General features: G+C 39.5%; 1 protein-coding gene across 2 annotated transcripts in view; it reads left to right on the top strand.

The window, feature by feature from the left end:
* The window catches only part of STK32B (serine/threonine kinase 32B), a 265,486-nt gene that overhangs the window by 200,956 nt on the left and 47,779 nt on the right, over window positions 1–16,751 (top strand). For both annotated transcript variants that reach the window (XM_077814640.1, XM_077814641.1), the window contains one exon: window positions 15,986–16,089. In XM_077814640.1, coding sequence (XP_077670766.1) covers window positions 15,986–16,089 — 104 coding nt within the window. The remainder of the gene's footprint in view (window positions 1–15,985; window positions 16,090–16,751) is intronic.

Genomic DNA, 16,751 nt, shown 5'->3' on the forward strand with positions numbered 1-16,751 from the left:
TGAAGGCTGAGGGGAGATATGATTGCTCTCTATAAATACATCAGAGGGATAAATACCAGGGAAGAAAAGGAGATAATTAAGTGCCAATGTTGACACAAGAACAAATGAATATCAAATATGCTCAACATCCTGAGATGGGACACTATATGGAAAGGGCTCTGAGTTACAATAGAGAATTCTTTCCCAAGTGTCTAGCTGGTGAGTCTTGCTGACATGCTCAGAGTCAAACTGATTGCCATATTTGCAATCAGGATGGAATTTTCCCCAAGGTCAGATTGGTAGAGATCCTGAGGGGCAGGGTTTTCACCTTTCTCTGCAGCATGAGGTACAGGTCACTTGCATGTTTGAACTAGAGTAAATGGTGGATTCTCTGTAACTTGAAGTCTTTAAATCATGATCTGAGGACTTCAGTAACTCAGCCAGAGGGAAGGGGTCTATTACAGGAGTGGGTGAGGTTCTGTGACCTGCACTGTGCAGGAGATCAGACTAGATGATCACAATGGTCCCTTCTGGCTTTAAAGTCGATGAATCTACGAGTTATTAACTGTACAAAGTGGGCCTCAGATATGGGTTGTCGTCAACATTTTACTACATAAAATATCAAATCCTATTATAGGGCATGCCTGTTCATAATATTGATGCGATGTCCCTCCAATATGTTTAGTTAATTTTTAAAAGTATTAAAATGTGTGAATTATCTTAATTCTATATATCATTTTATTTATTTTTCATAAACATTAACATTATTCGAGTCCTACAAATCTCTATTTAGTGACTGAACTATAACTCTGTTTTGTTTGGCAGAGTTTCTACACGTATATGTTCGTTACATCGTCCATTACAGTTTGTAGAGGATAGTTCAGTTCCCACATAGAGGTTTCCTATTGTTTTCTCTTCTGTTTCAGTTATCTGAATAATGCAGCCTGGCTTCATTTAATATCAAACTAATAAAATAACTTTCAGGACTCAAACCCACCTAACAAATTACAGAGCCAATAAAATCTACAGTACATTACCTGAAAAAGTCATAACTACATCTAGCTACCTTGCATGCTGGTTATCTCTGATTTCCACAGCTCATTTTAGAGGTCATTGTCCCACTGAATTATGACTGTTCAATTGACAATGTTAGAGAAATTTGGATTTACAAGGAGTCCTATTCAACATTTAATATACATTGAGTCAGGCATATATTAATAGTGCCTAGAAGTACTATCAGAGGCAGAAGAAAGCTAGTTAATGTTCTGAAATCAACCTTAAACCTCACAGGTAAAGCAAAAATATCATGTAGGGCTGAATTCTATTCTGATGTAATTACATTGGGTGAAGTGTAGAACACTGGGTGTGAATGTGGTGTGGGATTTTTAAAAAACACTCAGCACTGGCCTAATTCTGCTCTCACTGAAACTAATGAGAGGTTTTGGCATTTGCTGCTTTGGGAACTAATTTGAGCCAATGTTTCAGCACTTTTGGAAATCCCACCCTTAGCCTATAACATTTAATAGTTTGACTGCTGATCTATCAGTGCTTTTTGGAATGCAAGAAAAAGTCATGATTCCTGCAAGAGCAAGTTAACTTCTGAGTGCTCATCTTCATAAGGGATTAAGCAAGAGCTCCAATTGGGGTGGGCAGGCAAATAATAATGCCCTTCTATAGATAAGTCACATAAACCTATCTGGGGAACACTATGGTGTAGTGGAGTAAACATTGAACTGGGGGTAGGGTACTTGGGTCTAATTCTGGTTCTTCCACTAACTTCTTGTGTGACTTTATGCAAATCAGTTAACCTGTCCAAGTTTCAGTTTCTCTACATATAAACTGGGGGCAATGAAATTTGCCTGCCCCAGAGGAATATTGTGAGGCAATAGCAAACTAATATTTCTGAAATAACAAACTAAAGATTATAATGTTACATAAACCCAATATTAATAACACCAGTCAGTGGCATAGATGGGAATAGAATATGGAAGCTCCTGGGTCCGAGCCTTATACTCAATCCATTAGCTCATAATACTCTGCCAGACATTAATGCAAATGATTGCTCAAATATCTTACTAGAAAAGATGTGACAGTTTAACTGCAATGAGACCTTTGAGAACACAAAATAAGAAGGACACTTAGTTATGGATACATTTCATATTCATTAGCCTGAGACAGTTATATATTCATTTCAAATGTATAGGACCAACATTGTGTGTTAGACATCAGCATAATGCTACCTTATTGAAGCTGGTCTAGTGATTACACACACACACACACACACACACACACACACAGAGTTACATTCAGGACTTAAGTTGTTTAGTGGGCCATATTTAAGAATAGACGCAAGAGAGTCTGTATAACTACATGGCAGATTAGTAAGGTGCTAAAGGATCAGTGTATGTATTCAGCTAATGTAATCTAATAAATATTTGCTCTGATGTAATCATATTAAAGTATGAGGTTTAAAAACTACTGAGGCATATTAACTACTGAAGGTGTGAATAAAGAAACATTACCCTTCTAAAACAGCCCTTAACCAATCACTAGAAATTACCAGTATGTTCAGACTTGAAGTACCATTTTACCATGTACCACACACATTTAAGACAGAAAATATCATATTGCCCCTCTATAAATCCATGACACGACCACAACTTGAATACTCCATGCATATGTGGTCGCCCCATTTCAAAAAAGATATACACTAGGTAAAGGTTCAGTAAAGGGTAACAAAAATGATTAGGGTATGGAACAACTTCCGTATGAGCATAGATGAATAAGACTGGGACTTTTCAGTTTGGAAAAGAGATGACGAAGGGGTGGTATGATAGAGTCTATAAAATCATAACTGGTATGGAGAAAGTAAATAAGGAAATGTTTATTCCTTCTCATAACACAGGAACTAGGGGCCACTAAATTAAATTAATAGGCAACAGGTTTAAAACAAACAAAAGGAAGGGTGTTTTTTTTTTTTTCACACAATGCAGTCAACCTGTGGAACTCTTTGCCAGACGATGTTGTGAAGGCCAAGACTATAACAGGGTTCAAAAAAGAACTAGATAAATTCATGGAGGACAGGCCCATTGATAGCTATTAGCCAGGATGGGTGGGGATGGGGTACCTAGCCTCTGTTTGCCAGAAGCTGGGAATGGGCAACGAGGATGGATGACTTGATGATTACCTGTTCTGTTCATTCCCTCTCAGGCACCTGGCATTGGCCACTGTCAGAAGACAGGATACTGGGCTAGATTGACCTTTGTTCTGACCCAGTATGGCCATTCCTATGTTCTTATTTCAGCTTTCACATATATTAATAGAACTCAACCAGAAACTTAGTCATTATAATTTAGATTTTTGCTCTTTAGTAAAAAGGAAAAGTGATGCTGGTTACCTTGATTGTGGAGCAGATGTTGACAGTCATAGTTTGTACTAATGGGTCTCTGCATGACTCCATAGACTAATTTGGGAAGAACAACATTTGTGGCATTGGCCACAGAGCCATTTGCCTAGTTGCCGGGCTGCACGTTGTTTCTGTGCCAGACACTTTGCTTCCAGCTGCTCCAAAGTCTCAAAGTCTTCTCAAAGTCTCAGACACCTGCCCTTACGGTGCAATATGATCAATGCCAGTTGCTCAACAGTCAAATCAGAAATGTTTGTTTTGCACAGATTTTGTTTCAGGGTGTCTTTGAAGCCCTCCAAGGTCCCAAGCTTAATTCAGAATGAAGACTTGTTTTGATAGGCTGGTCTCAGGCATTCAAACTACGTGACCAATCCATCTCAATTGGGTGCAGATCAAATGAGCTGAGCCTTGATGCCGACTAAGCCAACTTTCTCCAGGACTTCACTGTTGGAAACCTGGTCCTGCCATTTGATGCCCAGCAATTGTCACAGTTGTTGCCAATCGAAATTGTCACTTTTTAATGTGTTGTTGTTAACATATCCATGTTTCACACCCATAGAGCAATGTTGTGAGGACAACAGCATTATAGACTTTGATTTTGTCTGTATATAGATTCTATGTTGCTTCCAGATTTGGGGAATCTGGGAAATCCCCTTCTGGCCCCATTTCTACCATCCCACCATGTGGAGAAGGGGCTGCACTTATGGGAGGCAAAAGGGAAAAGTAAATTCTGTGCAATAGGAGGTGAACTGCTACTTACTGTTCAAACAAGTTGATATTTACATTTCCAGTGGAGGGGAAAAGTTGTTTTCTTTCATTTCATTTTTTAAACTGCTACTCTTCTAAATAGGAAATTAATTGCTACCCCTCTGATTTAATTCCTGCTTTCTATTTAAACCTCAGTTGGCAGAAGTACTAACCTTCTCTGAGATTTTTTTTTTTTAATGAGAAGTGAAAATTGATATTGGAATGCCTCTGTGCAAATGCTGAGAAAGCTGTTAGCATTTCCTCTGAGCATGTACAAAACTACAAATCTGGAGATTTCAGAAACCAAGTTCCATTTGTCCTTTTCATTGAAACGACTGTATTAACAAGGTGTTTAAGCGTTTGTCTAATTTGAAACAAGAGTAGCCCCAATGACTTCAATCGACTTAGTTAGGCATGTGCTTAAATACCTTGTTGAATTGGGGCCTAAAGACCAGATGTACAAAGGGATTTAGGTGCTGAAAGATACAGAAGAGCATCTAGTTTATTTTATAAAAGTGCCTAAGCAAGTTAGGCACCTAATTCCAGTTGTTATATGGTGAAGAATGCCTTTTGGATTTTAGATAATAGTTGAAAAAATATACTCTTTTAGATATGCATTTTATAAAAATAGTGACTGCTTTCTCAGACCCAATCAAAAAAGCATGGTGTGAAAATCCTGGCCCTGATTGATGTCAGCGGGAGTTTTGCCATTGACTTTGATGGGACCAGGATTTCACCCATTGTGAGTAATTCTACCTGCTTGAGCTGTAGCACCAGTTAAGTAACAAACACTGTAACCCAGAATGCAGTTCCCTTTGTCTCCTTTGCCCGCTCCCATCTGGGAATTGAATGTTGAAATATGGCAGGAACCTGTCATTCAGAAGAGCCTTTGAGTGTTCTAGTGGAAATGGTTTTTGATTTGGCCTAACTATAGGACTTTGGAAATGGCACTTTGTGTGTGGGCAGTAAAGATAATATGAACATTAGTCTTTTTAGATCATGTTTGGCATGAAGTCTGCTGCACTGCATATATGCAGCACATAAGCCCTGTCTCATTCTTTGCACACAGTATAAGTACATCAGCATTACATACTTCTTGAAGTGTATGCACTAGCCCAGTGCAAAAGTGTGTATGTGGTAGGATGACAGTTTCATAATGTGTGCATTTGAGGGTCCTATCCAGTTCCCACTGAAATCAGTAGGAATCTTTTTAGTCACTGCAATGTATTCACCTGCTTATCTCCACTGCTCCTTCTCCCACAGAGAAGATGGGGGCCAAGTCATTGTCCCTTCATGACAGTTTAGCAAAGAATGGACCAGAGTTTCACCTTTTTCTGTTGTGGCCAAGGGGAGAGGACAATCAGATTTATCTGCTTGCTGGCAAACAGAGCACAAACCAGCACTGCAGCAGAAATCCATGGTGTGGGAGCTGCCCCACATCCTAGTCATTCTGGGCTCCAGCAGGAGGATGGCTTTGGAGACAAGGGTGGATCTGTGGAGGTCAGATCAGTGCTTCCGTTGCCCAGATTTTGAGGTCCATTGGTGCCCCAAGGATCAGTCTTCAACTGCAATGTGTCTCCTTTACCACCAATATGGCCATGCTAGAAATGGAGTAGTCTCTCTATTAGATGTGTTCTTCTAATGCTGTTTTGTTAAAATGAGGAGGAAGGCCGTGTGCTTTCAAATATATTGATTTGTTTTGTCCTCACCCTATGCTTTTGGTTTGATTGATAGAACATAGTGTCATTGTAATCCTGACAAAACTATTAATTATGCTGGGAAGCTCCAATCCACACCTATGATTGTTTCACAACTTTCTACACCAAGGGCCAGATTTACAAAGGTATTTAGGCACCTAACTCCCATTGAAATCAATGGAAATTAGGTGTCCAACCTGTGTAGGTGTTTTGAAAATCCCACTAGGAACCTATGTGCATCTTTGGGCACCTAAATACCTTTGAAAATCTGGCCCCATCTCTCTTTGATCAGACTGTGATTGTGGCTCTGAATTAACAATCTTCTACTACACAATGTAGATTATCTTGCTATTTATCATGGCCCGATGAAGAGACTTTGATTCATAGAAGCATGTCTTTTGTTGGACTAATTAATAAGTTATCTCTCGCAACTCTGTATTTTATGTACTTAAAGGCATTTCTATAACACTCATCGCCATAGCAACTGAGGAAGTTACATTGTAATTTGCTGTCTCCCATGGCTGCAATTTAGGCTTCCATTCTTCTCCATTGATTAGTCTAATGCACTAGTAGGGCATTTTTTGAGGATTATCATAGAATCATAGAATCATAGAATATCAGGGTTGGAAGGGACCCCTGAAGGTCATCTAGTCCAACCCCCTGCTCGAAGCAGGACCAATTCCCAGTTAAATCATCCCAGCCAGGGCTTTGTCAAGCCTGACCTTAAAAACTTCCAAGGAAGGAGATTCCACCACCTCCCTAGGCAACGCATTCCAGTGTTTCACCACCCTCTTAGTGAAAAAGTTTTTCCTAATATCCAATCTAAACCTCCAGTTTACAGATACAGATCATAAAATTATAATTCAATGAACTCCCCTATTTTAGCATGTTAAAATTAATCATAGACCATTTGGCCCAATGCCAGAGAGTATGCATGTTTGTTTGTATTTTGCTATTTAATTGGTAAATACTCACAAGTGCATGGTCCTTGCCAACATACAGAAAAGACACATTCCCTACCCCTACGAGCTTTGGCCCTGATCCTTCAAAGACTTCCACATGTGCTTAACTTTACTCACTCAATGGGAATACTCCCAGTGCATAAAGTTAAGTACATTTTTGCAGGGTTAATGCCTACAATTTAGATGCAGACTTTTATATGACACAGAAAGTATTTATCCTGGAATCCATGTGTTATTTATTTGAATTACCTTATCTGTCTAGGTTCTCATGCAGCCTCCATCGCTGTGGTATATGAGTGCCATTGAATGAGCAGAGTGTGCTGCTGTTTTTATATGCTATGAACCTAAATGATTTCCATCGCACACAGTGGTATGCAGATTTCTCACTTTTTCACTGATGCTTACCCGCTGGAGATAATGTTGAGAGACGACACCACCACCAGTCTGGTTGTCTAATATACCACGGCATTAATTCTTTAGCAATAACCTTGTGCGTACAAATTCAGACTCCCTCACCTGTTAAATAATAGGCCATATAACTATGATTTTAAAAAATATATTTTCAATTTATAGTAGCAATGATAACCTCAGTACAGGACATTTCAGAGGAATGAATGACCAGCTTGGGTTAGTAGCACTCAGCTGCATCTGAGGCCATCAACTCTGACCAACCAGTAATTAATCTTCAGGATTTGCCTTGCACTGCTATCATTATTGCTTACACGTATTGCAAACCAGGAGATGCATTAGAAGAAAATAAAGGTCACTTGAAAAGGTCTGCACTGCATCTTCTCCCCCCCCCCCTTCACTGATTTTGTACAGTTCTAACCTGCCCCATTAGAGAACACAACAATGCTTCTCTGTGTGAAAAATCTCTGCTATAAGCCTCCCAAAGCTTCCCTAATCAACACCTGTCAGTTTCAAAAGTAGCACCGGACAGGCACACCAGAGCCTCTTCAGTTAGGTTCTTACTGAACGAATGAAACTAAAACAGTTCATCAAAAAAGAAATCTCCTTTCCTGTTGACAACTGGGATTCCTCCCAGAGGCATGTCAAGGCCCTGATTTCATAATGCTGTCCGATAGTACCCACTGGTGTGATCAGAAAGGTAATCTATCAAGGAAAGTAATAGTTATTCTCTGTTTGGGCCAGTCACTCTTGAAAGCAACAAACCTCAAGTCGATTAATTTGTCATGTTCAACATTTTCAAACCTGGGTGCCTAAAGTGACTCTCCTAAACTCATATTTAAGCACCTAATTAAAAATGATCTGATTTTCAAAAGTGCTAAGCACTTACATTTTGGCCATTGAGTTCAACTTTTCTTCAGGTGCCTAACTTCAGGCAACCTCAGTTTAACTATGGGCAATGTTTTGGCCTATGTGTAGTGTCTTTTACAAAAACTGCTTCTGGTTAAATAAAGTTTTATGTGATCATAGAAAAGTGAGTACAATGCTGTTTGCAATTATATTTATATTCCTTTTATTGCTTGTGCAAGGTAATGTTGGATACTGAGGACTTGTCACAAGTAGGGAGCAGAATTATCAGTAGATTAAGTAAAAATTCAAGTCAGCTTTGTCATTTTCTACAACATACCTATAACCATGAACTGCATCACTGTTGTTCTGCCAAAGTATAGATCATTTGGCTGCTATGACAACTGCAGAGCAGAAGACTATCTATGAATTAATTTGTCAGAAATGATCTATTTCACAAAATGTACTTGAAGCTCAAAGTACACAATTAAAATGAATAATGGTGAGCATGGAGCACTGATGTGGCTAGATTAAGGTAATTTGAAGTTAGCCATGTCTAGCAATGTTTGGCAGACCCATCAGAATGAATGCAGTAACCTGAAGGAAACATGCTTTACAGTTTTTATGCTTAATTATAGTTATTACCTGTTCTCCAAATATGATTTCACTCTAAAGCAAAACATGCAATGGGATAATCGATCATAAAATGCTATACTGAGAGATCTGGATGCAGAGATGGGAGGGTAATTAACCATTGGAACAATTTACCAGTGGTGGTTGTGGATTCTCCATCACTGAAAATTTTAAAACTAAGATTGGATATTTTTCTAAAAGCTTTGCTCTCCTTCAAACAGTAATTATGTTGGGGAAGTTCTATGGCCTTTGTTATACAGGAGGTCAGACTAGATTATCACAATGATCCTGTCTGGGCTTAGAATCTATGAAGATCTTCAATGATTCAGCATTGTAGATCTTTGAATGCCAAAAGATATTTTAAGATTTACAAAAATCTTAACATATAGAACTCTGGAAAAGGAGATGGTATATTATTTTATTTATTAGTTCATTTAAAAAGAAAATGTATTGGAGACCCTTGAATACATTCAAACAGACTCTGTTTACACCCAAACAGGTTCATTTTGTGTCAGTTTTCAAGAAAGCAAACAAGAGCATAAAACAAAGTGAGATTAAAAGTATGTTAAGAGAAAAAGCGTAGAGGTGGATGAGAAAGAAATTAAGATTTATAACTCAGAGAGCCTTTGCAGTTAAAAGTGTGAGTTTGTTTATTATTAAACCTGCCAGTAAATCATCTTTGATCTCACTTACCTTGTTAAAGTTGGCACAGGTGTCGTAACATGGGACATGGACTCTTCTCTATCCTGTTCTGATTTATGACCACTGTAGGCTTTCAGTTTCATTCAGTATTGTGTGGAATAGGGTTTGACCATAAGCAATAACACCGCTGGGGTGTGCACAGTGAAATTCCTTTTTATCTAGGCCAAAAGTTGTCTGGTCCCTGAGATCTTCATTTTCAACAGTGTCCACCTTTTTGGGTGCCTGTGTCTTTGAGTGCCCAGTTTAGGGTCTTATTTCCAGAAGTCCTTAACACCTGCAGTTTTAATTGAGTTCAACCGTCAAAAGGACGAGTAAAACTACTATCCTGGCTAATGCACAGTAAGTAGATGTAAAGGTATGGAGATCGGAAGGCAGAATATGCTGATTGAGAATGTGACAAAAATTAAATCCCTTGGATTCAATGGGAGCTGCAGACTCACAACCTCTGAAAATCAGGTTTTTGTTTTAATTCTGTGTGGCTTCTGCTTCTACAAACTAACAAGACTGTTGTGCCTCATCAAATAGTCAGCAAATGATCACTTGTTCTTATACTACTAAATGAACCTGTTGCCTCCTTCCTGTCACTTGAATACGTGGGAAAGTATCTAACCAGAGGAGCGCGCTATATTACCAGGTCCAGTACCCAGAAAGCTCATAATCACAGGTACAGCCAAAAAAAAAAAAAAAAGAAGAAGCATCTCCTGAAGTCAGAGGGGACCAGTTCAGGAGAGAGGTAGGGACTGGAGGTCCAGCCTGGGAGCTGGCTGTGTAAATGCTGTTGCAGGTACAGTGTCAGCAGTAACTACAGCAGGAGGAAATAGGCAGCCACCTGCAAGGAGGAGGGTGGTATGGCGTGGTTCCAGGGAGACCCTTAGCTTCCTCACCCTTTTCTGGATGGCTCTTAGGGGTTGAGTTAGGGACTGTTGGTTTGAACTTTATTATCACTGTTGAAGTCCTTATGCCTAGGGCCATTTGTACCCTTTATTTTTTCCAGCCCTAGTAAAATAGTCCTCTGTTACTTGCTTGAAATGTGTGTTTATGGGAACTCACCAAGAACTGGAGTCTGTAGAGCCTAGTGCCTGCAGCAGCACTTCATCTCTCCTCTGTGAGGTTGTAGTCCCCAGAGCTCATGGTACCAGACATCTAGAAGGACCTAGTGAAGCATTTAACCTCACAGTAAGAGTTATGCTTGCTACCACGCAAAACCCCATTGACTTCAATGCAATGATGTATGTTAGTAAGATCAGGCCCAGTGATTTTAACTTAATATCTTGCTGAAGAGCATTGGTGGGTGGATTTCACTGGGACCAGGCAGAAGTGGAATTTTCCCTCTTACCTGGGCTCTTTCAATTCACACTGTAGAACCACACTGGTTATGTTACTGGGGGATTTCCACAGCCCTGGCATCAGAGCTGGATTTGACCTTTCCTCTTAATAGCGCTGGATAATTGTTTTACATATTTCAATAAATACAATGAGTAAAGTCAGTGGCAATTTTTAAAGCTCCCCTGCAAACTCTTTACTTGCTTTTATCCCAAACAGTTTGTACTCAGAATTTGGCCTCCACAGAATAGAGTTACTCCTCGCTTAACGTTGTAGTTATGTTCCTGAAAAATGTGACTTTAAGCGAAACTATGTTAAGCAATTCCAATTTCCCCATAAGAATTAATGTAAATGGCAGGGGTTAGATTCCAGGGAAATTTTTTCGACAGACAAAAAACTATATATATATACACACACACACAGTATAAGTTTTAAACAAACAATTTAATACTGTACACAGCAATGATGATTGTGAAGCTTGGTTGAGGTAGTGAAGTTTGCGAATACAGACTAACACGGCTGTTACTCTGAAAAGAGGGTGGAGTGTTTCCTGCGGAATGCCTTACTGCTAAATGATGAACTAGCATTCGACTGACCCCCAAGGGTTACCTTTGTTAATGTAGCCTCACACTCTACAAGGCAGCAGGAATGGAGGGAGGGGAGTCAGCATGGCAGACAGAGACACACATCCTGTGTGTGGGAGAGAGATAGAGATGCACATTGCCCCTTTAAGTACACTGACTAAGTACATTGCCTTTAAAAAAGATCAGGAGGTTGAGACAGCAGCTGAGGCCAGCAAGCTGTCTCTGTCCTGAGCCCTGTCCTGTCCCCACCTTGCTCTATATGGAGAAGGGGTAAGCAGGGGGCAGGAGTAGGGGGGAGGGGGACACCCTGACACTAGCACCCCTCATCCCCTCTCCCCTGCACAGCAAGCAGGAGGCTCCTGGGAGCAGTTCCAAGGCAGAGGGCAGGAGCAGCACATGGCAGTGGGGGGAGGGACAGCTGAACTGCCACAATCGGTAGCCTGCTGGGCGGCTGCTGCACAGGGAGCTTAGGGGGACGGGGAGCTGATACAGGGGCTGCCGGTCCACCCTGGTTCCAAGCCCCCACCAGCTTGCTCCACTGGGCTGCTCTTCCTGCAAGCACTGGACAAAGCAGGCGGCTGCCAAACAACCTTATAAGGGAGCATTGTGCAACTTTAAATGAGCATCCTCCCTAACTGATCCGCAACGAAACAACTTTAACCTGGATGACTTTAAGCGAGGAGTTACTGTAGTCTCTTTTCATTATTCCATACACCTCAATTCAAAGCTCTTCTAAGCTCATATGTAGGATCTGCCACTCCTTTTCAGGGAGGCATCCTCTTATGGGTCCAAAATTCAGCAAGAAGGCTGTTGTCAGGCCCTGAAGTGCACCACTATTGCCAAATCACAGAGCTTTGCAAAAAAGATCTGATGGCATCCTATGGACCTAAGATCCCAATTTCAGGAACGCACTTAGGCACATGCTTAATTTTAACTGCATTCGGAGACTTAAACACATTACTTTAAGCATATGCTTAAGTGCTTTGCTGAATCAGGGCCCAAGGGTGAAATCCTGGTGCCATGGAAGTTAATGGCAAAACTTCCATTGACTTCAGTAGGGCCATATAAGATACCACGTAACTTGCCATAATTGATGCAACACCTTAACTCATTCAGCCTCTTCTCATCTGGTAGAGCAAGTGCTTAAATCCTAAAACTGTCACTCAAGCTGTTGGACTACAGAGAGTTGCTCTGGAAGGAAAATAAATACCATTAAAGCAGAGAAAAGCTGCTTATCTGCTTTAGAAAACAGGAGCCTAAATGTTCATTTTCTGATCTGAGGACACTGTCACCAGCTTAAGGTGGGAAAACAGAGCACCTTTAAATAGACCTCAAAACCAAACAAACAGTTGGCTCAGTGCTGAAACTGGAAGCGCATCCTGCTGATTAGCCTAATTCGGGGATGAGGTGACATTGTTCACTGCAGCTCTCAGACACAACAAATAAAATAAAATAAATAAATAACCCAGGCACTGAATTAGAAAAACCCAGCTGTAGCGGTCTGGCAGTGCTACAACCCTCAGACACAACTCTAAACATTACATTAATGACACACTTTCAACACTACCTCACAGAAATGAACCAGGGCCCCCTCACCACATTGCAACAGTGGAGCTATGAATTAAATAGTGAGGGTCATGCTGCACCTTACAACAGAGTAATATGCCTATGTAGCAAGCAAGCTTTCTTCACTGACTTTCAACCCAATAATTGCTAAACTGTCCTAAAATATGAATGAGGGACAATTATGACTTGTGTGTGTGTAAGAAAAACAAGCTGTTATATTCCAGTTGTATATTTCATAAAGAACTGCTCTGTATGTAAGTACGGCTTAAGATGTAAATAATAGGTTTATGGACTTTCTGAATTCATCACTTAAGGGAGTTTTAATCTACGTCTCCGGGATGTCCCATGAAATGATCCAAAAGTCACATACTTCTCCATAAGGAACTCCTTTTATTTAGTTAAGGCAGATTCCCTCAATGAGATAGTCAAACCCCTGGCTGCCGTTCTGAACTAGTTGTGACTAGATTAGAGAATAGATCATTTACTGCCACACTAACATTAGTGTGCGATTGTAAGTGGTGAGACAGTAATGTAGTGCATTAGTCTCAGTATCAGCTATGGAAGAACTCACCTGGTAATTGCAATCTAGCATCATGGTTCTGCTTGGCGTTACCATTGTTTAGAAAATACCCAAGGAATGTGGTGTTCTCACAGAGTTTACTGACATTATACTATGGAATAATTAGAAAAGCATGACTGCCTTTTCATTTCATACCTTAGTTGTCTGTGGTTTTCAAAAGATTCTACAGGTGTCTTATTTAGAGGATTTTTTTCTTACTAAAGTTAACTAATAATATATCTGATTTTGATAAGATCAAAGGCTTTCTTTTGTGGGCAAGATATTTCTATGGCATTTATCACTTCATAAATAGTATATTTATCTCAAATCAGGTCAGATTTTGTATCAGTATCTGGATTTATATTTAATTTAAAAAATAATTAACTTAATTCCATCCTAATATAGAATTTTGGATGTATGATACATGAGTTTAAGATTTATTATGTCTTGTTTTATTTTCTAGATTGAATAAATAAAATAACCACTAAATTAACCCTCTGTGGAAATACAGTCAAAGTGACTCTTTGCATTTCAGTTTGTTCAACACAGAAATTGAAATCAGTTGGAGAACTTTGTGTTTCCCAAAATATTTAGTTACATTTCAACTCCTACAAATTTGTTTTACTCTAATTTATTTTAATTCACAAACCCAAACAATCCAGATAGAATTTGAAATATAAAATGGATGGCCTAGAAAAATCCTGATAAATGTTTTGCCTGGAAGATAACAACATGGATGATAAAGCCTCTCAGGATCTTTAACTGTGTGTTGAAACATATGAATTGCCACACTGGATCAGAGTCACGGTCCAGTTATTCCAATATCCGGTCTCTGACAGTGGCCATCAGCAGAAGCAGGTGCAGCAGCAGATGTTCCCCAGGAAGTTTTCATCTTAATCTTTAATTCTTAGAGATTGGTTTAAACTCTAAAGCAGGAGGTTTATATCCATTTCAATACTGAGGGAATGACTGATTCAGGGAGTTGGCAAAGAATTATACAGCCTTTCACCTTTTGGTCACCAATTCCAATCCATCTCAAGTCAGTAGTGACCAAAAGTTGATTCTATGTGATGGGTGTCGAATGACCTAAGTGAAATGAGTCTGGTGGTCATAGTACTGTGGTTAAAGTTATTGTTGTTTCTACCAGTTGTCTGTATTCATAAGGGCAAATTCATTCCGGTGTTAAGAAAGCATTTACTCCATTAATTTAAGTTAAAATTAAATTTAATTTAATTGAGTCTGCTTACACTAGAGCTGAACTTGGCTCACGAAGATCATTTATTCATTTTATTTTTCCAGGCATTATATAGCAAACATATTTCATATATAGTTCCCCCACTTCAGCAATGTGCTTGCCTCTATGTATCTAGAAACATTTAATAAACAATGAATATATCTTTTCCCTGGATTCTTTTTAAAATCTAATGACGTTTTCAATGCACAATTAGGTATTTTCAAAATAACTGATAATATTTTGCCTTACTTACTCTCAGAGTACAGTAGGATATCTGCATTCTGAGCTAGGCATGTTACAATATATAGCTTCCCAATGGGGGTTGTTATAATATAATATACTTATGTATAGGGTAATGACTAGGAACTTAGAGAACTCTACTTTCAGGAAGTGTTTGAGGAAGGACTAAAGCTTGAATGTTGTACACTCTTGACCATCTCTCTTTTTATGTTTGAACACCAAACAGTGCAGTTGGGCATGCAAAACCCCTTATTTCTAGTTAAACTAGGAACTTTTGAATACTGCATACACTTTTGAATACTGTGTACAGATATGGTCCCCTCAACTCAAAAAAGATATACTGGCTTTAGAAAAGGTTCAGAAAAGGGCAACTAAAATGATTAGGGGTTTGGAATGGGTCCCATATGAGGAGAGATTAAAGAGGCTAGGACTTTTCAGCTTGGAAAAGAGGAGATTAAGGGGGGTTATGATGGAGGTATATAAAATCATGAGTGGTGTGGAGAAAATGAATAAGGAAAAGTTATTTACTTGTTCCCATAATATAAGAACTAGGGGCCACCAAATGAAATTAATGGGCAGCAGGTTTAAGACAAATAAAAGGAAGTTCTTCTTCACACAGCGTGCAGTCAACCTGTGGAACTCCTTGCCTGAGGAGATTGTGAAGGCTAGGACTATAACAGGGTTTAAAAGAGAACTGGATAAATTCATGGAGGTTAAGCCCATTAGTGGTTATTAGACAGCATGGGTAAGGAATGGTGTCCTAGCCTCTGTTTGTCAGAGGGTGGAGATGGATGGCAGGAGACAGATCACTTGATCATTACCTGTTAGGTTCACTCCCTCTGGGGCACCTGGCATTGGCCACTGTTGGTAAACAGGATAATGGGCTGGATGGACCTTTGGTCTGACTCAATATGGCCATTCTTATGTTCTTTTGTGCATCCCTGAAAACAATTCTGTGTATCTCTGCATGCATATTGGGTGATTACTTTCACCTAACTGCACACTTATTCATTTTTTTTCAAATGCAAATGTTATTAACAAGCTACCATTTAACCTTAAAGTACAATGCACTTCATTAGATTTGATTTATTTGTTTTAGCTCCAGAAGTGTTCCAGGCCTTTATGGATGGAGGCCCAGGATATTCATACCCAGTAGACTGGTGGTCACTAGGAATTACAGCATATGAATTGCTGCAGGGTTGGGTAAGAGTGTTTGGTTTTGGTTTTATTTAAAGTATTGCCTGACAATAGTTGAAATGTTTGCAGAGTGTCTGACTCATTTTGACAGGTTTCAGAGTAACAGCTGTGTTAGTCTGTATTCGCAAAAAGAAAAGGAGTACTTGTGGCACCTTAGAGACTAACCAACTTTGGGTGAACATGACATGAGATTTGGGTTTCTAATGCACTCTCCAACTGGGGGTAACTTCCCAGTTTTACATTTTGTTATGAAGCTTTCACCCAGCTCTAGTAATTATTTCATGGCAGTTCACCAAAAAAGGACGTAAATTGCATGATGTGTTCAAATGAAACATTTTTAAGGGCTACTTCTGCAGGCTTTGCTCACGGAACTGCTCACATAAGTAAGGGCAGCAGGACTGAGTCCCAGATACATGAGTGTACCAAATTGGAAGCAATTACAACTTTTCAATATATAAGTTAGGCATTATGGGGTTCCATTATATTTTTGCTCTCTTGAGCAATACCTTAGAAGAGTTAATATAATATGCCAAGATGTTTGGACCAACCACAGGAGAGGCTTATCTGCCAGACCACTCATTACTTATCTAATCAATTATGTGAATGAGCTTGATGAAAAATCTTCCTAAGCATGGTTGAGTTTCACAGAAGATAATGAAAAATTCCAT

The sequence above is a fragment of the Eretmochelys imbricata genome, chromosome 4 (assembly GCF_965152235.1).
Source record: "Eretmochelys imbricata isolate rEreImb1 chromosome 4, rEreImb1.hap1, whole genome shotgun sequence".
Taxonomy (NCBI): Eukaryota; Metazoa; Chordata; order Testudines; family Cheloniidae; genus Eretmochelys; species Eretmochelys imbricata.